Below are 23,262 nucleotides of genomic sequence, written 5' to 3' on the forward strand. Positions count from 1 at the left end.
CCATAGGAGTAATCCAGATGCCTAAATACTTGAACCGCAATGTCCATTGCAAAGGATGTGCCCCCCGTGTATTTTCAGGGAGAAGACCAGAGATGGGAAAAATGTGGGACTTATCCCAATTAATTAGCAGACCGGAAAAGATACCAAAATTCTCCACTACCTGGAACACAGCTTGTAAGGAGTCTTCAGAGTCCTGCAAAAAAAGAAGCATGTCATCTGCGTACAGCGCCACTACATCCACGTGACCCCCAACCTGAACACCCCTAACCCTGCCACTAGCGCGTAACAGGCCGGCCAACGGTTCCACAGCAATTGCAAACAACGCAGGAGATAGGGGGCAACCCTGCCGAGTGCCCCTCCCCAACGCAAAAATCTCAGACGTGAAACCATTGGCTGTCACACGGGCCACAGGCAAGGAATACAACAACTGGATAAACCTAATAAATCGAGGGCCAAAAGCAAATTTCTCCAGCACCCCCCACAGATACTTCCATTTCACGGAGTCGAACGCTTTGGCCGCGTCAAGAGACACCACCATCGCGTCCGACCCCACCAAATCACTTCTCTGCAGATGACAGAACAATCTACGTAAATTCTGGGCTGTGGACTTACCCGGCATAAAGCCAGTCTGGTCCAGGTGAATTATTGTTGTGATTACCAAATTCAATCGAGATGCCAAGATTTTTGCCAGTATCTTGACATATGTATTGAGGAGGGAAATGGGCCGGTAAGACTCGGGGAGCAGGGGGTCTTTCCCTGGTTTCAACAGGACAATTATATTGGCCTCGGCCATAGAGCGCGGGAGAGTCCCGCCTTCTAAAAGTAAATCAAACAATTTTAAGAGATAGGGGGCAAAAAATTTACTGTATTTTTTATAGACTTCACCCGGAAGTCCATCGGATCCCGGTGCCTTAGACGCCGGGAGAGACAGGATCGCAGCCTCCACCTCCTCCAGCGTAATAGGTGCATCCAGGGCCCCAGAGTCCTCCCGGGACAGACACGGCAAGGTCAGCTGAGCCAAAAAATCCCTAAGCTGATCCCCAGAGTAACTGGCTCGGGAGGTATAAAGCGAGGAATAATAACTACGGAACGTCTCCGTCACCGTTGAGCCAGAATAACACATTTGGCCAGCAGAATTTTTCACACATTGAATTACAGTTCTAGGGGATTCGGACCGGGCCAGAAAGGCCAAGTAACTGCCATTCATCTCCGCCCGAAAATACTGCTCATGTCCCGCAAAAAGGAGTCTACGCCTGGACTTCTCAAATAAACAATCCGACCACTCGCTCTGCGCGCTCCTCCACAACAGCTCATCAGACCGCAAATGGGTAATAAGATATTGAGATTCCAACTGCTGGCACAAAGACTTCAACCGCACCTCCTCCCTCTTACTAAACGCTTTAACTTCAGAGATCCGTTTAATAAAGGAGCCTCGCAGAAACGCTTTAAAAGCATCATGTTTCAGCGGCAGATCACTGTATAGTAAATTGTCTACCTGGAACCCTTCCCAAGCGGCAATCAGATCCGCACCCTCCCCCAGTAAAGTTAGCCAAAAGGGATTAAGTTTCCACATTTTTCGCACCCCGCTCCCAACCAACATTAACTGTAACTGAAACAGGAGAGTGATCCGATATACCCCTAGGGAGATAGTCCACTGCCAGCACATCAGGGGACAAACCAGGAGAAACTAAAACCAAGTCGATACGAGAGAAAGCATGATGGGTAGCGGAATGACAGGAGAATTGATTAGCTGTAGGATTACGACATCTCCATACATCCACCAGCCCCAGCTCCCCCCACCAGTCTCGCGAACGGAGTAGGGGACGCCAAGGGAGGGGGTGAAGTAACCGATTCCCTCTATGTGTCCAAGACACTATCCATAACATTGTTAAAATCCCCTAAACATATTACAGGGGTAGCAGGGGACCGGGCCAGAAAACGGGCAGCGTGACGGAGAACCTCATTGTTATATGGCGGGGGACATAGACGGCCAAAATATGAAACAATCTGCTATTAATATGGGCTCGTAAGAAGACGTATCTGCCATATTGGTCAGTTTTGCACTCATCCAAGTGAAATTGTATGGATCTTCTAATCAATACAGAAACACCCCTGGCATTACTAGAGAAGGTGGAATGATACACGTGACTAACCCATGGTTTCTTAAGCGCCAACACCCTACCTCCATGCAAATGAGTTTCAGAGAGACAAATTATGTCAGGACTAGTGATCTTTTAATTTTTTCGTTCAGTCCCCGAACATTCCAGCTGAGCAGACTGAGCCCCTCAGAGACAGCAGACATAGAAATCATAGAGGAAAGGGGCGACAGGATAGAACAGAGAGACATACATAAAAACCTGGCAACGCGGCATAGCAAGGCTGAGCAAGTGGTAAATAGGGACAGGAGCAACCAGTCCCCCTACGTCCCAGGAGACAAAAGAAAACAGAGCAATATCATACATGAATAACGTATCACAGCAAATTACGCACAGAACTAAAAAATAATGGCTTTGAAAAAAACAAACTAACCCCCCCCCCCCCCCCCACCCCACCCTGTATCACCCCGCGAACTTAAGGCATACCTGGATCCCATAACTCCCACTAAGTAACCAAACTAAGGGATAGGGGCCTAACCAAAAAAGCCCAAGGAAAAGCCCCTACACTATCTTCGGTGTAGAGAGAAGTAGTACCCCAACCCTGAAAAAAAAACAAAAAAACACATAGCTAGGCACATGCCCCATTACAAAACAACAGATAGCAATAGAGTAATGTGAGGCTGACCAGCACTGCTATATCAGAACAATGCACAGCTAACAGTAACACAAGTCTGCCCCGCTCCTCTACACCCCACACTGCACATATCCCCATATTACATTTAGACTAACAGGAATATGCATCTGATAGGTGGAAATAGCAGTAGAAGAAGAATTAAATCAACATCTGAGCAATAACATATCATCGAGGAGAACGAGGTTGTCGTTCCAGCCATGCCCCAGCATCCTGAGGAGATGTAAAAAAATTAGTGGTGTTGTTAAATACCACCCGCAACTTGGCTGGAAACATTATAGAATACTGTATATTGCGGTCTCTGAGCTGACGCTTGACCTGAAGAAATTGAGATTGGTTCTTTTGCACCTCCAGGGCAAAATCAGGAAATACGGATATATTATGTCTATCTAGTTGGATAGGGCCCTGCGTCCGGGCCAGACGGAGCACAGCGTCACGGTCTTTAAAGTGCAGGAAACGTGCAATAAACGTTCTAGCCGGGGCCCCCGGCGGCAGCGGCCTAGGCGGGAGCCTGTGCGCCCGCTCCACCGCAAATTGAGAGGTAAATGCTTCCCTGCCAAAGAGATCAATAAGCCAACCTTCAAGAAATGACTCCGGGGAGGTGCCCTCCGCTTTCTCAGGGAGCCCAACAAACCGAACGTTGTTGCGTCGCAGTCTCCCTTCGATATCTGACATTTTAGCTTGCATAGATGTCATTTGGGTAGACAGGTCCGCCACTTTCAACTGTAAGGGTGGGGCAGCATCCTCCAGAGCCGATATTCGATGTTCAGTTTCACCCACACGTTCTCGGATTTTCTGCATGTCCTGCCGCAACAGAGAAACATCCATTTGTACTTGCCCAATCCGGTCCGTGACCCTCTGTTCGGACGCAGAGATCGCCTGCAGTATTTGCTGGGTAGAATGCACCTGCTAATCAGGGTCGGAGGTGTCCACCTCGGCCGCTGGTGAGGATGGGCCGGCATCACCCCGCTTTGCCGAAGTAGATGTCTGCTGCGGTCTGGCAAATTTCTCCAATTTCGCAGCAGCGTTAGCCGCACTCTGTCCCCCCCTCACCATTGTATCACTGGACGGGAAGGCAGAACCTTAGGGATATTACAGCAAAAAAAAAAAAGTTCCCCAACAATATAGGTTCAGCACAGGGGTCAGGGCTGCCCGGGCCGGGCAGAGATGGCACACCAAGATAACAAAACAAGTATGTGGGCAAACTGCAAATAGTCAGGAAGCAGGTGTGTGTTGCATAACTTGCTGCAAAAGGAGAGCCGAGTCGTGGGCACAGAGGTTGCCCCTGCAGGGTAACAGGAAGCTAATATAAGTCAGCAGGCTTCAGTGAAATATAGTCAATCCAAACTTAAAGGGCACTGTCCCTGTATAGCCCTGTAAATAAGTATTAAGCCCAGGAGGGAGAATATTATCCGCAGCTACAGCACAGCACAGCACCACAGGGGGAGAAGGAGCAGCAGGGCTGAAAATGGCTTTTTCACCCGCGCCCGGTCTCCAGCGTTACCGCAGTGGGGCTCAGGACATATACCCCACCGGACCCAGCAGATGGTAGGGCCTCCTCCTCTGCAGCCCCCCAGCCAGAGGACCAGCGCACCGACACCGCCGGACGCGCCGTCACGCGCCGCTCCCGGAGCTCCAGCGGCGGCCGGCAGAGAGGCAGGGAGCCGGGCGTCACGCTGGAGGGTCCGTAGCTGCAGAACCGCGCCGCTCACCGGAGTTGTGAGAGCAGCAGCAGAGGCAGCACACATTCAGGGGCCAGCTGGCAGGGAGCAGGATCCACGGGCTGGGGCAAAACGGATGGGAATCCAGGATATTCGTGGAGAGCTAGGGCTGCACACAGCTACTCCATGCCGATCCAAGCCACGCCCCCAAGGCGTTGACACGTTTACCCAAAAGGTAGCGCTGACATACCAAAATACAGCTACCCTCAGGGATCCTGCAGATAGCATGCAGAAAAGTACTTTGAAGTCCATTTACACACATTCTGGTACACTACTCAGACCGGCGATTGTGTCGGCAGGGGTTTATAGCGCTGTAGCAGCGTGGACAGATACCTTAGCGGAGATTGAAACCCTAGATAAGGATACCATGTTATTGACCCTAGGATATATAAAAGATGCTGTCTTATATATAAGACATGCTCAAAGAGACATTGGTCTACTGGGTTCTAGAGTCAACGCTATGTCGATTTCTGCTAGACGTGTCCTGTGGAACATGCAATGGACAGGTGATGCCGACTAAAAGAGGCATATGGAGGTTTTACCTTACAAGGGTGAGGAATTGTGTGGAGAAGGACTCTCTGACCTGGTCTCCACAGCTATAGCTGGTAAATCTGATCTTTTGCCTTATATTCCCTCACAGCCTAAGAAAGCACGACATTATCAAATGCAGTCCTTTCGGTCGCAGAAAAACAAGAAAGTACGAGGAGCGTCCTTTCTTACCAGAGGTAAGGGCGCAGGGCACAGCTAGTTCCCAGGAACAGAAGTCCTCCCCGGCCTCTACTAAATCCACCGCATGACGCTGGGGCTCCACTAAGGGAGTCCGCCCCAGTGGGAGCACGTCTTCGACTCTTCAGCCACATCTGAGTTCACTCACAGGTGGATCCCTGGGCAATAGAAATTGTTTCTCAGGGTTACAAGCTGGAATTCGAAGAGGTGCCTCCTCGCCGGTTTTCCTTATCGGCCCTACCGGCTTCTCCCCCAGAAAGGGAGGTAATATTAAATACAATTCACACATTGTATCTCCCAACAGGTGATGCTCAAGGTTCCCCTCCTTCAACAAGGAAGGGGATATTACTCAACCTTGGCTGTAGTCCCCGAAACCGGACGGTTCGGTCAGACCTATCTTAAAATTAAAACCTCTGAACCTATACTTGAAAAGGTTCAAATTCAAGGTGGAATCGCTCAGAGCGATCATCGCCAGCCTGGAAGGGGGGGATTTTATGGTGTATCTAGACATAAAGGCTGCATACCTTCATGTTCCGATTTATCCACCCCATCAGGCGTACCTGAGAATTACGGTACAGTATTGTCATTACCAATTTCAGGGTAATTGGTGGAAATGATGGTGCTCCTACGCAAGCAAGGAGTCACTATTATCCCATACTTGGACGATCTCCTAATAAGGGCGAGATCAAAAGAGCAGTTGTTGAACAGCGTGTCACTTTCGCTGAAGGTGTCACAGCAACTCGGCTGGATTCTCAATATCCCGAAGTCACAGTTGGTTCCTATGACTCGTCTGCCCTTCTTGGGTATGATTCTGAATACGGACCAGAAATGGGTTTATCTTCCGATAGAGAAGGCCCAGGAACTAATGACTCTGGTAAAAAACCTATTAAAGCCAAAACAGGTGTCAATGCATCACTGCACTCGGGTCCTGGGAAAGATGGTGGCATCTTACGGGGCCATTCCCTTTGGCAGGTTCCATGCGAGGACTTTCCAATGGGATCTACGGAAAAAGTGGTCCGGATCACATCTACAGATGCATCAGTTAATCACCCTGTCCCCTAGGGCCAGGGTGTCTCTCCTATGGTGGCTGCAGAGTGCTCACCTTCTGCAGGGTCGCAGGTTCGCCATCCAGGACTGGATTCTGGTAGCCACGGACGCGAGTCTCCGAGGTGGGGGAGCAGTCACACAGGGAAGAAACTTCCAAGGTCTTTGGGTCAAGTCAAAAAACTTGTATTCAAATCAACATCCTGGAGCTGAGGGCCATATACAACGCCCTTCGGCAAGCGGAAACATTGCTTTGCGACCTACCGGTTCTGATCCAGTCAGACAACATCACCGCAGTGGCTCATGTAAACCGGCACAAAGAGCAGAGTGGAAATGGCAGAAGCCACCAGGATTCTCCGCTGGGCGGAAAATCATGTAAGCGCATTTTCAGCAGTTCATTCCGGGAGTGGACAACTGAGAAGCAGACTTCCTCAGCAAACACGACCTGCATCCAAGAGAGGACTTCTTTAGGAAGCCTTCGCACAGATTGCAAGTCAGTGGGAACTGCCACAGATAGACATGATGGCGTCCAGCCTCAACAAGAAGCTACAGAGGTATTGCACCAGGTCAAGAGACCCTCAGGCAGTAGCTGTAGATGCCCTAGTGACACCGTGGGTGTTCCAGTCGGTCTATGTATTTCCCCCTCTTCCTCTCATACCCAAGGTGTTGAGAATGGTAGGAGGGAGAGGAATGAGAACAATCCTCATTGTTACAGATTGGCCACGAAGGACCTGGTATCCGGATCTGCAGGAAATGCTCACAGAAGATCCGTGGCCTCTTCCTCTAAGACAGGACCGGTTGCAACAGGGGCCATGTCTATTCCAAGACTTACCGCGGCTGCGTTGGACGGCATGGCGGTTGAACGCCGGATCCTAGCGGATAAGGGTATTCCGGATGAGGTCATTCCTACGCTAATAAAGGCTAGGAAGGACATGACATCTAAACATTATCACCGTATATGGCGAAAATATGTTTCTTGGTGTGAGGCCAGGAATGCTCCTACGGAAGAATTCCATCTGGGCCGTTTCCTTCACTTCCTGCAAACTGGAGTGAATTTCGGCCTAAAATTAGGATCTATTAAGGTTCAGATATCGCCCTTATCCATTTTCTTTCAAAAGGAATTGGCCTCTCTCCCTGAAGTGCAAACTTTTGTGAAGGGAGTACTGCATATTCAGTCTCCTTTTGTACCTCCGGTGACCCCTTGGGACCTTAACGTGGTGTTAAGTCACACTGGTTTGAACCACTTAAAACGGTGGAGTTGAAAAATCTCACTTGGAAGGTGGTCATGTTATTAGCCTTGGCTTCGCTAGGCGAGTGTTGGAATTAACGGCTTTATCACATAAAAGCCACTATCTGGTTTTCCATATGGATAGAGCGGAATTGCGGACCCGTCCTCAATTCCTGCCAAAAGTGGTTTCATCCTTTCATATGAACTATTGTGGTGCCTGTGGCTACGCGTGACTTGGAGGATCCCGAGTCCCTTGATGTGGTCAGGGCTTTGAAAATTTACGTGGCCAGATCGGCTACAGTCAGAAAAACAGAAGCACTGTTTGTCATGTATGCAACCAACAAGATTGGTGCCCCTGCTTCAAAGTAGACTATTGCTCGCTGGATCTGTAACACGATTCAGCAGGCGCATTCTACGGCGGGATTGCCGTTACCTAAATCGGTCAAGGCCCATTCCACTAGGAAGGTGGGCTCTTCTTGGGCGGCTGCCAGAGGGGTCTCGGCGCTACAGCTGTGCCGAGCTACTACTTGGTCGGGTTCAAACTCCTTTGCAAAGTTCTATAAGTTTGATGCCCTGGCTGAGGAGGACCTCCTGTTTGCTCAATTGGTGCTGCAGAGTCATCCGCACTCTCCCGCCCGTTTGGGAGCTTTGGTATAATCCCCATGGTCCTTACGGAGTCCCCAGCATCCTCTAGGACGTAAGAGAAAATAAGATTTTAAACCTACCGGTAAATCTTTTTCTCGTAGTCCGTAGAGGATGCTGGGCACCCGTCCCAAGTGTGGACTACTTCTGCAAGACTTGTATATAGTTATTGCTTAAATAAGGGTTATGTTATAGTCTCATCGGTCTTGGACTGATGCTATGTCGTTTTCATTCTGTTAACTGGATAGTATATCACAAGTTATACGGTGTGATTGGTGTGGCTGGTTTGAATCTTGCCCTTGGATTAACAAAAATCCTTTCATCGTACTGTCCGTCTCCTCTGGGCACAGTTTCTCTAACTGAGGTCTGGAGGAAGGGCGTAGAGGGAGGAGCCAGTGCACACCAGATCTAAAGTCTTTCTTAAAGTGCCCATGTCTCCTGCGGAGCACGTCTATCCCCATGGTCCTTACGGAGTCCCCAGCACCCTTTACGGACTACGAGAAAAAGATTTACCGGTAGGTTTAAAATCTTATTTTTTTACAAAAAACCCTCAAAAACAGCTTAAATTACAGAATTTGGGGGTCATTTTGATCCCATAGTATTATTAACCTCAATAACCATAATTTCCACTCATTTCCAGTCTATTCTGAACACCTCACAATATTATTTTTAGTCCTAAAATGTGCACCGAGGTCGCTGGATGACTAAGCTAAGCGACCCAAGTGGCCGACACAAACACCTGGCCCATCTAGGAGTGGCACTGCAGCGTCAGACAGGATGGCCGATTTAAAAAATAGTCCCCAAACAGCACATGATGCAAAGAAAAGAAGAGGTGCACCAAGGTCGCTGGATGGCTGAGCTAAGCGACCCAAGTGACCGACACAAACACCTGGCCCACCTAGGAGTGGCACTGCAGTGTCAGACAGGATGGCCGATTTAAAAAATAGTCCCCAAACAGCACATGATGCAAAGAAAAAAAGAGGTGCACCAAGGTCGCTGGATGGCTAAGCTAAGCGACCCAAGTGGCCGACACAAACACCTGGCCCACCTAGGAGTGGCACTGCAGTTTTCTAGCGAGAGGATGAGTGTTCCATCCTCATGTGAATCTGAACCACTAGCCATGAACATAGGCCAGGGCCTCAGCCGTTCCTTGCCACTCCGTGTCGTAAATGGCATATTGGCAAGTTTGCGCTTCTCATCAGATGCTTTTAATTTTGATTTTTGGATCATTTTACTGAACTTTTGTAGTATACTTGACGACACAGAGGTAGAGCAATGGACTACTGTACCGTACTGCTATATATATATATATACTAGTGGTCAGCAAAATTCTGCACTGTCCTCCTACTATATAATTCTGCGCACAACTAAAATGCGGCACAGGTATGGATGAATAGTATACTTGACGACACAGAGGTAGGTAGAGCAGTGGACTATTGTACCGTACTGCTATATATATATACTGGTGGTCAGCAAAATTCTGCACTGTCCTCCTACTATATAATACTGCACACAACTAAAATGCAGCACAGGTATGGATGGATAGTATACTTGACGACACAGAGGTAGGTAGAGCAGTGGACTACTGTACCGTACTGCTATATATATACTGGTGGTCAGCAAAATTCTGCACTGTCCTCCTACTATACAATATTGCGCACAACTAAAATGCAGCACAGGTATGGATGGATAGTATACTTGACGACACAGAGGTAGGTAGAGCAGTGGACTACTGTACCGTACTGCTATATATATATACTGGTGGTCAGCAAAATTCTGCACTGTCCTTCTACTATATAATACTGCGCACAACTAAAATGCAGCATAGGTATGAATGGATAGTATACTTGACGACACAGAGGTAGATAGAGCAGTGGACTACTGTACCGTACTGCTATATATATATACTGGTGGTCAGCAAAATTCTGCACTGTCCTCCTACTATATATACTGCCCACAACTAAAATGCAGCACAGGTATGGATTATTATCCTTTATTTATATGGCGCCACAAGGGTTCCGCAGCGCCCAATTACAGAGTACATGAATAATCAAACAGGAAAACAGCAACTTACAGTTGATGACAGTATAGGACAAGTACAGGGTAAATAAACATAGTTACATCAACAGATGACACTGGAATAAGTATCAGGTGGCAGAAGACTGCTGGAGTTGATGCAGTTGAAGATTATTAAAGTAAGAAAGGATAAGCACATGAGGGAAGAGGGCCCTGCTCGTGAGAGCTTACATTCTAAAGGGGAGGGGTAGACAGACAGGGGTGACACAGATGGGGTACATGGAGAGTGTAGAACAGAGGGTTAGGATGAGATTTGGCTGGGTTTGGTGAAGAAGTGGGTCTTGAGAGCCCGTTTGAAGTTTTGTAGATAAATGGAGAGTCTGAGGGGGAGAGGTAGGGAATTCCAGAGAAGTGGTGCAGAACGTGAAAAATAATGGAGGTAGGAGTGGGAGGATGTGATCCGTAGGCAGGAAAGTCGTCGTGCATTAGCAGAGCGAAGAGGACGTGTGGGAATGTAAAGGGAGATAAGAACAGAGATGTAGATGGGAGAGGAGTGGGTGAGGGCTTTGTAAGCGAGTGTGAGAAGCTTGAAATGGATTCTGAAAGGGAAGGGGAGCCAGTGAAGGTCTAGTAAGAGAGGAGAGGTAGACGTAGTGCGTTTGGTGAGGAAAATGAGCCGGGCAGCAGCATTGAGGATAGATTGGAGTGGAGAGAGGTGTTTGTCAGGAATGCCAGTCAGGAGGAGATTACAGTAATCCAGTCTGGAGATGACCAGTGAGTGGATAAGAGTCTTAGTAGCATCCTGGGTCAGAAAGGGTCTGATCCTGGAAATATTTTTTAGATGAAAACGGCAGGTTTGTGAGAGGTGCTGAATGTGTGGTTTGAAGGAGAGGGATGAGTCAAGGATTACTCCAAGACAGCGCACTTGGGGGCTAGAGGAGATAGTAGTGCCATCAATAGATAATGAGATTGTAGGAGGTGAGGTTATGCGGGAGGGAGGAAAGATGATCAGTTCGGTCTTAGACATGTTAAGTTTAAGAAAGCGCTGGGACATCCAGGAAGAGGTAGCAGAGAGACAGTTGAAGATACGAGTGAGGAGAGCAGGGGAGAGGTCTGGAGAGGAAAGATAGATTTGGGTGTCATCAGCATAGAGATGATATTGGAAACCAAAAGAACTAATGAGCTTACCTAGTGAGGACGTATAGAGAGAGAAGAGGAGAGGACCAAGGACAGAACCTTGGGGTACACCTACAGTTAGTGGAAGTGAGGGGGAGGTGGAGTCATGAGAAGAGACAGAGAATGAACGGTCAGAGAGGTAGGAAGACAGCCAAGAGAGGGCAGTGTCGCGCAGACCAATGGAGTGAAGGATTTGCAGTAGGAGAGGATGGTCCACAGTGTCAAAATCAGCAGAGAGATCAAGTAGAATAAGTAGAGAGTAGTGTCCCTTAGATTTAGCAGCATGGAGGTCATTGCATACTTTTGTAAGGGCAGTTTCAGTGGAGTGGAGAGGACGGAAGCCAGACTGGAATGGGTCAAGTAGTGAGTGTGAGGAAAGAAAGGCAGTAATGCGGTTGTAGACAATACGCTAAAGGAGTTTGGAGGCAAAAGGGAGGAGAGAGATGGGTCGGTAGTTGGAGAGAATGTTTGGATCAAGGGTAGGTTTTTTAAGAATAGGAGAGATGAGTGCATGCTTGAAGGCAGAGGGGACAGTGCCTGATGAGAGGGAGAGATTGAGAAGGTGGGAAAGGTGGGAACAAGCAGAAGGAGAGAGGTAGCGGAGGAGGCGGGAGGGGATAGGGTCAAGTGGGGAGGTGGTGAGGGGACAGGAACGAATGAGGGCCATGACTTCCTCTCCAGTTGCATGGGAGAAAGAGGTCAGAGTAGGTGGGAGGGATGGGGAGGGGTGGTAAGGGATGGGGGAAAGCTGTCTACTGATGGTGTGGTGTGATGTGATGTCCTTACGTATGGAGTCAATTTTGGATGTGAAGTAAGTGGCAAAGTCAAGAGCAGAGAGTGAGGAAGGGAAACGAGGTGGAGGTGGGCAGAGGAGTGAGTTGAGAGTGGCTAAGAGGCGCCGGGGGTTGGAAGACTGGGAGGAGATGAGGTTCTTGAAGTATGACTATTTAGCAAGAGAAAGGGCAGCACTGAAGGATGAGAGCATAAGTTTGAAATGGAGGAAGTCTGCCTTAGAGCGTGATTTCCTCCAGTGTCGCTCAGCAGTACGTGAGCATTTTTGCAGATATCTGGTGCATTTGGTGTGCCAGGGTTGAGGTGTTAATTTGCGAGGGTGAATAGTGGTTGGTGGAGCAACAGAGTCAAGAGCAGAAGTAAGGGGGATGCATTGTATATGGAAGTGGCTTGTTCAGGGCATGAGAGAGAGAGAATAGGAGAGAGAAGTGAGTCAAACAGGGAGGAAAGGAATGTGGTGTCAATAGCCTCAATGTTACGCTTAGTGATGGTAGCCTTGGGAGGTAGAGATGGGGAAGTCGAGAGAGATAGGTTAAAGGAGAGCAGGTGGTGGTCAGAGAGGGGAAATGGGGAATTTGAAAAATCAGAAATATCACAGCGGTGAGTGAAGACCAGATCCAGTGAGCTCCCATTCACATGGGAGGGTGAAGAGGTCCACTGGGAGAGACCAAGTGAAGAGGTGAGGTTAAGGAGTTTAGAGGCAGGGGATTGTGTGGGGATGTCAATAGGGATGCTGAAATCACCTAGGATAATGGAAGGAATGTCAGAAGAGAGGAAGGGAGGAAGCCAGGAAGCAAAGTTGTCGATGAATTTGGAAGCAACGCCAGGGGGGCGGTAAATGACAGCTACTCTAAGATGGACTGGTTGGAAGAGGCGTATAGTATGGACCTCAAATGTAGAGAATGTAAGGGATGGTTCTGGTGGTATGAGTTGGTAGGAGTAACTAGAAGGTAAAAGGACCCCAACACCACCCCCATGGCGACCCCCAGGTCGGGGTGTGTGTGTGAATGCGAGGCCCCCAGCAGAGAGAGCAGCAGGAGAAGTAGTGTCATAGGGCGTAATCCAAGTTTCAGTAATGGCTAGTAGGTGGAGGGAGTTGGAAATGAAAAGGTCATGAGTGGGGACCAGTTTGTTACAAACAGATCTGGCATTCCACAGGGCACAGGATAGGGGGTATGAGTTTGTGGGAGAGATGTGAATGAGATTATCAGGGTTGCTGAAGCGATGAGGAGAGATTAACTTTGAGTGCAGGGATGATGAGAGAGTAGTGATGGTGCGGGTGCCAGAGCTAGGAGGGGAAACTGCAGGAGGTGGGTAGGGAGGGAGGTCAGTGTGATGTGGATGGGGGTGTGGGGAGGTGACAGGGAAGGGAGAGAGGGAGCAGGGCTGAGTTGTGGGGTAGCAGGACCATGGGGTAGACGTGAGTGAAAGTGGGGTAACAGGAAAGGAGGGGAAAGTATACAGAGAGATGGAGGGGAGACAGAGGAGGGGAGGGAGCAGGAGGTGTAGGAGACTAGGGGGGAAGGATAAAGATGCATGATTAGGTAGACACTGAGTAATGTGGGGAGTATAAGAAAGCCTTGACATAGTGTTTAGTAGGTAAATAGGTTGAGGGAAAGTGGAAGTAGGAGTGGAGGTTGTAAGGAATTCAGAGTTGAAGAATTGCAGAAATGCAGATTAGAAAAGCAGTGTCGGCTCAATGGGTGTAGATTTAGTATGAAATGAATCAGAAGTGTAGATAAAGTGGGTGTTGAGATGTATTTGGACCGTATGTAATGAAAAGATTGTGAGGTTTAAGAAGCAATGGTGGTTCTGTAAGATTTTTTAGGTGTTTGTAGGTAAGATTGCATTGGTGCAGCTGTGCATGAAAAACAAAATTCCAATAATATAGATACAAGCATTTGTTGGTAAAATGGATGGTTTATGAAATGTCCAAGTAAGGTAGTTCCGTGCTATTTAATCAGATGCAACAATCAGGAGGTGAGTGGTCTGAAGAGTAATACCCCTTTTACACTCGCAGAAAAATCCCGGGATATTGCACGTGAACGCGCATCATCCCGGGATTTTTCTCAGTGTAAATGGGTACAGGGACAATTTCCCGGGACGAGCATCCCGGGATTTCATCCCAGGTCTAGAGCAGGGTTGAACCCGGGACCGTCCCGGGAAGCTGCCAGTGTAAACGGGTATACCGGGTCAAGGCGACCCGGCACCCGTTCTCTTCATAGCAGGAGGCGGTGCTTGGAGAAGATTATCTCCAAGCACCGCCTCTGGGAGACTCAGCGGTGACGTCACTGACCCGGCAATATGCCGGGTCAGCCCACTAATGTGAAAGGGTCATTCCCAGGAATGTGTCCCGGCAAATATACCGGGACACATTCCCGGTAATGAACTTTCCTGCGAGTGTAAAAGAGGTATAAGTGACTCACATGGATGGATAGTATACTTGACGACACAGAGGTAGGTAGAGCAGTGGGCTACTGTACCGAACTGCTATATAATACTGGTGGTCAGCAAAATTCTGCACTGTCCTCCTACTATATACTACAATGCAGCACAGATATGGAGCGTTTTTCAGGCAGAGAACGTGGATATTTTCAGCACACTGAGCACAGATATTTGCAAGCACACTGAGCACAGATATTTGCAGCACACTGAGCACAGATATTTGCAGCACACTGAGCACAGAAACTGAGAGAACGCTGCACGTCCTCTCTCTATCATCTCCAATGCACGAGTGAAAATGGCGGCGACGCGCGGCTCCTTATATAGAATATGAATCTCACGAGAATCCGACAGCGGTATGATGACATTCGGGCGCGCTCGGGTTAACCGAGCAAGGCGGGAGGATCCGAGTCTGCCTTGGAACCGTGTAAAATGGGTGAAGTTTGGGGGGGTTCGGATTTCGAGGAACCGAACCCGCTCATCACTAATTGCTAGTCCAGTGCAGTTTATGGTACATAATTTCTGCATGGTACGTTTGTGACTATATACGTGTGTGTGCATGTAGCTGCTGCGTGGTTGCCTTATTACAGGGTATTTCACTCAGTGTGCTATTTCTATATTACTATGCCTGTGGGGGCCAAGTGGTTCAGGTTTTCTCTGATAATATAGGTTTGTTTCATAAGATATGCTACTGCAGTATTTTTGACTTTTGAATTATAGTCGCCATATGTTCTAATCCTATTCAACCCTCGGTCTGTGCCAGCTTCGGCTGTTTCTCTGAGAGATCTCACTAGGTATAGTGCTGCTACGAAATAATAAATATCTTTTTGTACTGGGTTGCCCATTACTGTGCGCATTGTTATGTCTGCTACACGTGGCAACGACGTTGGGGCCTCTCCCACACTGCGTGGTAGTGAGGCCACTGACGGCATGGAGGATAATTTAGCAGCTGAGAGTTCAGGTTCAGGGGCTTCCTTGCCCCCCAGTGGGTCGGTAGCACTCTGGGCAACACAAGATCCACCTAGGGCTACATTTTCCACATTGTTAAATACGCTTGTAACTAAATTGACGCCCCCTGTGGGACCACCTGTGCCGCTATCACAGATTATGGTCCCCGCTGTGAACCTGCCATGGGCGGATCAGCTTTCCACTCGGTTACAGCATTTGAACCGATCCATGTCCAAATCTAAGGGTCACTCTCGCCCGCATAAGACTAAGTCATCTTCTAAAAGGGCCATTACCTCCCCCCGATCCGCGGCCTTAACTGACACGTCCTCCAAGGAGGACAGTGCTTATACTGAACCCTCGGACACTGACGCTGATGTTTCAGATGGGGATGGGAAATCGTCCGTGGATGTCTCGGATTTGATTGAGGCGATACGGCTCATGCTTCGGGTGGCTGATGATTCTGGGCCTGAAACTGTCTCCAAGAAACCTGATAGGTTTAAGCGTAAGAAGGTGGTTAAGCAGGTTCTACCCTACTCTAAACACCTGATTGACATATGTCAGGAATCCTGGGAATATCCGGGGACAAATTTTACACCGAATAAGAGACTGTTGGCTCGCTATCCTCTCTCTGCGGAGGTGTGTAAAAATTGGGAAACCCCTCCGCCTGTAGATTCTCATGTGGCGCGTATGGTTGTTTCCTCTGCCCTTCCAGTAACTACCGTCACCTCTCCGAAGGAACCGACGGATCGTCGGGTGGAGGGCTGTTTAAAAGCGATTTATACCCTGTCTGGGGCTGTACAAAGGCCAACTATTGCAGCGACTTGGACTGCTGAAGCTATTGAGGCGTGGGCTCAGGAACTCGAGGCGGAACTGCCTTCTGATGTTTCTGAGCATGCTCGACAATGTCTCTCGTATCTTGCCACGGCTTCTCTGTACCTTAAGGAGGCGGCCTCCGATGCCGGGGTGCTTGCGGCCAATGCTGCTACTGCATCCATTTTGGCCAGATGTATCCTTTGGTTGAGATCCTGGTCGGTGGATTTGGATTCCAGAAAAACCCTGGAGGTACTTCCTTTCAAGGGAGACATTCTCTTTGGAGAAGACCTCAATAAGATTATGGCTGACCTGGCTACTGCTAAAACAGTTTTCCTACCTAGTACGGCTCCTTCCACACAGAAGGGTAAAAGTACTTCCCTCTGCTCTTTTCGTACTCCAGGTAAAGCAAAAGGTCAGGCGTACCCAAAGCAAACCCGTACTTCCAGGCCTGCCAAGCCCAGACCGAAGCGTGCTTGGGCCACCCGTCAGCCAGCTTCTAAAATTGATAAGCCGACCGCATGACGGGGCGGGCCTCCCTCTGGGGGATCCCAGGGTGGGGGGCCGACTTCTAGGTTTACCCAGGAATGGTTGAAGACCACTTCGGATACCTGGGTGAGGGAAGTCGTTGCTCGAGGTTGCGCCATACTCTTCAAGAATCGCACCCCTCATTGATTTTGCCTAACAGATGTGTCTCTGGATCCGGCAAAAGCAAACACGTTGCACTCGGTGGTACATTCCCTCCTGTCAACAGGAGTGGTGGTACAGGTGCCTCTGACTCAGAGGGGCGTGGGGTTCTATTCACTGCTGTTTCTAGTCCCGAAACCGAACGGGTCCTCGCGGCCCATTCTCAATCTGAAGTCCTTGAACAAGCATGTGCGACTTTCCAAGTTCCGTATGGAAACGCTGCGCTCTATTGTTCTGGCCATGGAGCCTGGGGACTATATGGTCTCCCTGGACATACAGGATGCCTACCTACATATTCCTATTGCGGTATCTCATCAGCAGTACCTGCGGTTTGCAGTGGGCAACCTTCATTACCAATTTTGGGCTTTACCTTTTGGTTTGACTACGGCTTCGCAAGTCTTCACCAAGGTTATGGCGGTCATGACGGCCACGCTACGCCGTCAAGGGGTCAGGATACTACCATACCTAGACGATTTGTTGATCCTGGCGAGTTCCCCAGAACTTCTCCTGTGTCATCTCGATTTGACGATCCAATGTATGAAAGCCCACTGATGGCTGATCAACTGGAAGAAATCCTCCCTGGTTCCGGCTCGGAGCATGGTACACCTGGGAGCGTTATTGGACAGGAGAAAGTCGTGAAGCTTCAGGACAAGATCCGATGCTTCCTATCCCGTCCGCTAGTGTCGATTCAGTGCTAGGTCTCATGGTGTCGGCTTTCAACATGGTGGAGTATGCTCAATTCCATTCTCGCCCTCTGCAGAAGTTGATTCTGTCCAAGTGGGACGGCCTGCCTCACCGCATCAGATCTCACATGATCTCCCTATCTCCGGAGGTCCGTCTGTCACTGAGCTGGTGGCTTCAGGACCAACGATTGAGCAGGGGCCGTCCCTTCTGGATATCCAACTGGGTCCTGCTGACGACGGATGCCAGTCTGAGAGGTTGGGACGCGGTGTTGGAACAAAACTCTCTCCAGGGTCAGTGGACCGAGGAGGAGTCTCTACTATCGATAAACATTCTGGAACTGCGGGCAGTGTTCAATGCGTTGACAATGGCCCCGAATCTGATACAGAACAGACCTGTTCAAGTACAATCTGACAACGCCACCTCGGTGGCGTACATCAATCATCAGGGCGGCACTCGAAGCCGCATGGCAATGAGGGAAGTATCAAGGATTCTTCAGTGGGCAGAATGCCATCTGCCGGCCGTATCAGCAGTGTTCATTCCGGGCTTTCTGAACTGGGAGGCGGACTATCTCAGTCGTCAGGACGTGCATGCCGGAGAATGGAGCCTTCAACTTCTTGTGGACAAGTGGGGCCTCCCAGATGTGGACCTGATGGTGTCTCGACACAATCACAAGGTTCCGGTCTTTGGAGCAAGGACAGGGGATCCTCAAGCAGCGTTCGTGGATGCTTTGTCAATCCCGTGGAAATTTCGGCTGCCGTATGTGTTACCGGTGTCACTACTGCCCAGAGTAATACGGAAGTTCAAGCAAGAAGGAGGAAACCTACATCTAGTTGCTCCAGAGTGGCCCAAGCGGCACTGGTTCTCCGATCTACAGGGCCTCTCGTTGGATCGTTCCCTTCTACTTCCACAACGACCAGACCTCTTCGTTCAGGGCCCTTGTGTTTACCAGGATTTGGCCCGTCTGGCTTTGACGGCATGGCTCTTGAAACGTTCGTCCTGAGGGCCAAGGGTTTTTCTGAGGCGGTCATTCAAACTATGTTGAAGGCCCTAAAGCCGGCTTCTGCTCGGATACCATAGGGTCTGAATTGGAATGCTTACTTTACTTGGTGTGCGTCTCACAATCATGATGTTTTCAAGTTTAGTACAGCCAAGCTATTGGCTTTTCTACAACAAGGCCTGGACTTAGGCCTGCGTCTGGCCTCCCTCAAGGTTCACATCCCGACCTGATGTCCATACATTCACTCAGGGTGTGCTGAGGATTCAGCCTCCTTATGTGCCACCTGTGGCCCCTTGTGATCTGTCGGTGGTTTTGGAGGCTTTAAAGGAGTCTCCGTTTGAGCCTCTTACCTCTGCTGACCTTAAGTGGCTTTCCCTTAAGGTGTTGTTTTTCCATGCTATTGCTTCAGCTAGAAGGGTCTCAGACTTGGGTGCCTTATCCTATTTGATTTTTCACTGTGACCGGGCAGTTCTTCGAACACGCCCAGGTTATTTACCCAAGGTGGTGTCTTCTTTCCACCTTATTTATTTATTTATTTATTTTTATTAATGAACAGTTTCTTATATAGCGCAGCAAAGTATGTTGCGCTTTACAATTGGAAATAACAATGATATAACAAACTGGTTGATAACAAACAGTCATAGAGGTAGGAAGGCCCTGCTTGCAAGCTTACAATCTATAAGGAAATAGGCATGTATACACAAGGAAAGGTGCTATCTATTGCATAGTTGTCCGCCAGATTGCAAAGGTTCTCGAGGGCTGTATGATATGGTCATACAGCAGTGATGAACCGGGTACGAGAGGAAGGGAAGGTGAAGAATGAGAAGACATGTGAGGATATGTGTGGACTGTACAGAGTGAATGCAATTTGATAGGAAGGTTTATTAAAGTTATGTGGGCGGTTCTGGAATTTGATACGCTTGCCTAAAGAGGTGAGTTTTCAGGGAACGCTTGAAGGTTTTGAGACCAGAGGAGAGTCTTATTGTGCATGGTAGGGCATTCCACAGAGTGGGTGCAGCCCGATGAAAGTCCTGCAATCGTAAGTGGGAGCGAGTAATGAGTGTGGATGGGAGACGCAGGTCTTGTGAAGAGCAAAGAGGTCGGGTTGGGAGATATTTTGAGATAAGCAACGTGGTGTAGTTTGGCTAATGGCCTTGTGTGCGAGTAAAAGTATTTTATATTGAATGCGGTAGAATACAGGTAACCAATGGAGGGACTGACAGAGTGGATCTGCAGACGATGAACGTCTAGCGAGGAAGATTAGCCTCGGTGCTGCAGGAGATTGTGGTTCCGGCCTTTAATTCTCCTGAGTTGTCTTCCAAAGAGCGGTCTTTGGATGTGGTACAGCCTCTCTGTATCTATGTGAAGAGAACTTCCTCCGTTAGGAAATCCGATTCTCTTTTTGTGTTGTTTGGTTTTCACAAATGTGGCTGGCCTGCTTCTAAGCAGACATTGGCCAGATGGATTAGAATGGTGATTGCACATGCTTATGTACAGGCCGGTTGTCCGGTTCCTGCTACCATCAAAGCCCATTCTACTCGGTCGGTTGGACCTTCTTGGGCGGCCCACCGTGGTGCGACCCTTGAACAATTGTGCAAGGCGGCTACGTGGTCCTCGGGGAACACGTTTATTAGGTTCTATGCCTTTGATACTGCCGCTTCCCAGGATGCTTCCTTTGGACGCCGGGTTCTTGTGCCCGCTACAGTGCGTCCCCTTCCATAAGGAACTGCTTTAGGACATCCCCGATGTTATTCCTTGTGGAGCCCAGTGTACCCCGCAGCAGAAAACGAGATTTATGGTAAGAACTTACCGCTGTTAAATCTCTTTCTGCGAGGTACACAGAGGCGCCCACAAGGCACCCATCCTGACGCACTTAGCTTTTTGGGTTGGTATTGGCATAGCCGCTGACACCCTCTCCTGCGGTGAGTGTGTGGTGTAATTGGCTACGAGCGGTTGTCGTCTCTGGTACCTGCTACTGCATTGGGCTGGTTAACTATACTGAGCTCACTGGCATGGAGGCGGGGTTATAGAGAAGGCGGCGCTGTGTATCTTGGGAATAGTCTAAAGCTTTGAGCCTGTTGGTACCTATGATCAAGATCCTACTCTACACCCCAATGTTATTCCTTGAGGAGCCCAGTGTACCTCGCAGAAAGAGATTTAACAACGGTAAGTTCTTACCATAAATCTTGTTTTTCCAAAGACTTATATGCCTATTACAGACAGGTTGGGGCTGTAATGCCGGCGGTCGGGATCCAGGAGGTAGGCATAGCGACCCCGGTATCCGGCTGCCAGAATGCTGACGGGGGGGTCAAGCACAACAGAGCCCCTTGCGGGCTCGCTGCACTCGCCACATCTATGGATGTTGTGGACACCCACGAGTGGGAATAGCCCCTGTTAGCCAGCATTCTGGCTGTCGGCATTGTCAGCGGTTGGTATTCTGGCATCGGTATCATGACCTCCGTGATCCTGACTGCCGGCAAATGAACTACATCCCTTACCGACTTGAGTTTCAATTTGCAGACATTACTTATTTTAATACTAGATGCTGCATTTAGCTGCATTCATTTAATATGTGCATAGCCATCAGTTGACACATTTGTATGAGGACATATCACATTTTGGTCTCCACTTTTTCTCAGCTGCATTTTAAAATGTATTCTTGGGCTTTCATGTAATTGCTGTTAGAAATGAAGCCAAAATTCTCTTGTTTTGTTTTTGTTTCATTTTAGATCATTCCAGCCATTACAGAACGCATGGGATATAATCCTCGATTTCACAGAGCAGAGGTTGGGTTCTAAGACAGAGAACTAGAACTGCATTACATGCATGATTGGGTTTTTTCTTTGCAACTTGAGGCTCCATATTTGTAGCATTAAAGTGCCTTTGACATGCTGTTATGACTAGCACCTTTATGTAATCTCATTTAGGAGGTTCTTCAAGGACATTCCTTTGACCTCCATGCATAAAACTACAACAGAATCCCCAGTGCTGATATGATTGACATTTTCTCGAAGGGGATGGGGGTACAATACTACATGCTAAAAATCCCTGACTCACAGATCGTTATCATTTTTGGGTCAGAATCGGTGAATCGAGATTGTCTAACATGTTGGATTTTGCAACTCACCTGAGCCAGTCATCATTAGAATGGGGAATTGGCCCAATTAATTGCTGATGTATTGGCCCCATAAGTATGTTTACGCGCACACACGTCTTTTAACACCAATGACTGTAGTTTTTTTATTTCTATAACTTTGCAAAAATCTCAAAAATACTTTTTTCACATTGTCATTATGGGGTATTGTGTGTAGAATTTGGAGGGGATAAAATTAATTTATTCCATTTTGGAATAAGGCTGTAACAACACAATGTGGAAAAAGTGAAGCGCTGTGAATACTTTCCAGATGCACTGTATATATGTGGTGAAAGACTTTTGTTTGTGTAACTGTTGTGAAATGGCTTGTGACACGTCCCTACCTTTTTATAGCTGTGATGTGCTCTTGTAAACTCCTGTCCTATAGTATATAAAATATTCCTGACTTTATTTTTTATATGCCCACAGTCCCCAGAAACCTGCATTATGGTAACTGGAATTCCCAATGTAGGAAAATCCTCCCTGATAAACGCACTGCGCAGAATGCATCTAAAGAAAGGTACATGCACTCCTTTCTACCCTATTTATTTATTTATTGTTTATTGCTCAATGTAAATGTTACATATTGTTTGGAAAATTGACAACTCATTCCACTTATACCCCTTTTACACTCGCAGAAAAATCCCGGGATATTGCACGTGAACGCGCATCATCCCGGGATTTTTCTCAGTGTGAATGGGTACAGGGTCCATTTCCCGGGACGAGCATCCCGGGATCTCATCCCAGGTTTCGACCAGGGTTGAACCCGGGACCGTCCCGGGAAGCTGGCAGTGTAAACGGGTATACCGGGTCAAGGCGACCAGGCACCCGTTCTCTTCATAGGAGGAGGCGGTGCTTGGAGAAGATTATCTCCAAGCACCGCCTCTGGGAGACTCAGCGGTGACGTCACTGATCCGGCAATATGCCGGGTCAGCCCGCTAATGTGAAAGGGTCATTCCCGGGAATGTGTCCCGGCAAATATACCGGGACACATTCCCGGGAATGAACTTCACTGCGAGTGTAAAAGGGGTATAATTTGTTTTACAATGTAGCACATCCCTGCTTCCTATTTCACGGTGTCTGTTTTCTTATCTCCAGGGAAAGCCTCTAAAGTTGGGGGTGAACCTGGAATCACCCGCTCTGTGCTTTGTAGAATACAGGTTTGTCTCATTGCATGCAAGTTATTTTATTGGGAGAAGCACAAACACCATAATAAATAATTCACACGCAGACATTTACCTGTACTAGAAAGCTCCAGCTTACTGTGAGATCAAAGGTTTATAGGGAAATGTTATTTCATCAGATTATATTTATATAACATTCCTAGTTCCTAATGGTCATTTCTCTAACGTCCTAGTGGATGCTGGGGACTCCGTCAGGACCATGGGGAATAGCGGGCTCCGCAGGAGACAGGGCACATCTAAAAAAG

General features: G+C 48.5%; 1 protein-coding gene across 2 annotated transcripts in view; it reads left to right on the forward strand.

Moving 5' to 3' along the window:
* MTG1 (mitochondrial ribosome associated GTPase 1) overlaps positions 1-23,262 on the forward strand; it is a 175,107-nt gene that overhangs the window by 39,756 nt on the left and 112,089 nt on the right. For both annotated transcript variants that reach the window (XM_063963414.1, XM_063963413.1), the window contains exons 5-7: positions 21,430-21,486; positions 22,263-22,353; positions 22,932-22,993. In XM_063963414.1, the coding sequence (XP_063819484.1) occupies positions 21,430-21,486; positions 22,263-22,353; positions 22,932-22,993 (210 nt within the window). The remainder of the gene's footprint in view (positions 1-21,429; positions 21,487-22,262; positions 22,354-22,931; positions 22,994-23,262) is intronic.

The sequence above is a fragment of the Pseudophryne corroboree genome, chromosome 3 (assembly GCF_028390025.1).
Source record: "Pseudophryne corroboree isolate aPseCor3 chromosome 3, aPseCor3.hap2, whole genome shotgun sequence".
NCBI lineage: Eukaryota > Metazoa > Chordata > Amphibia > Anura > Myobatrachidae > Pseudophryne > Pseudophryne corroboree.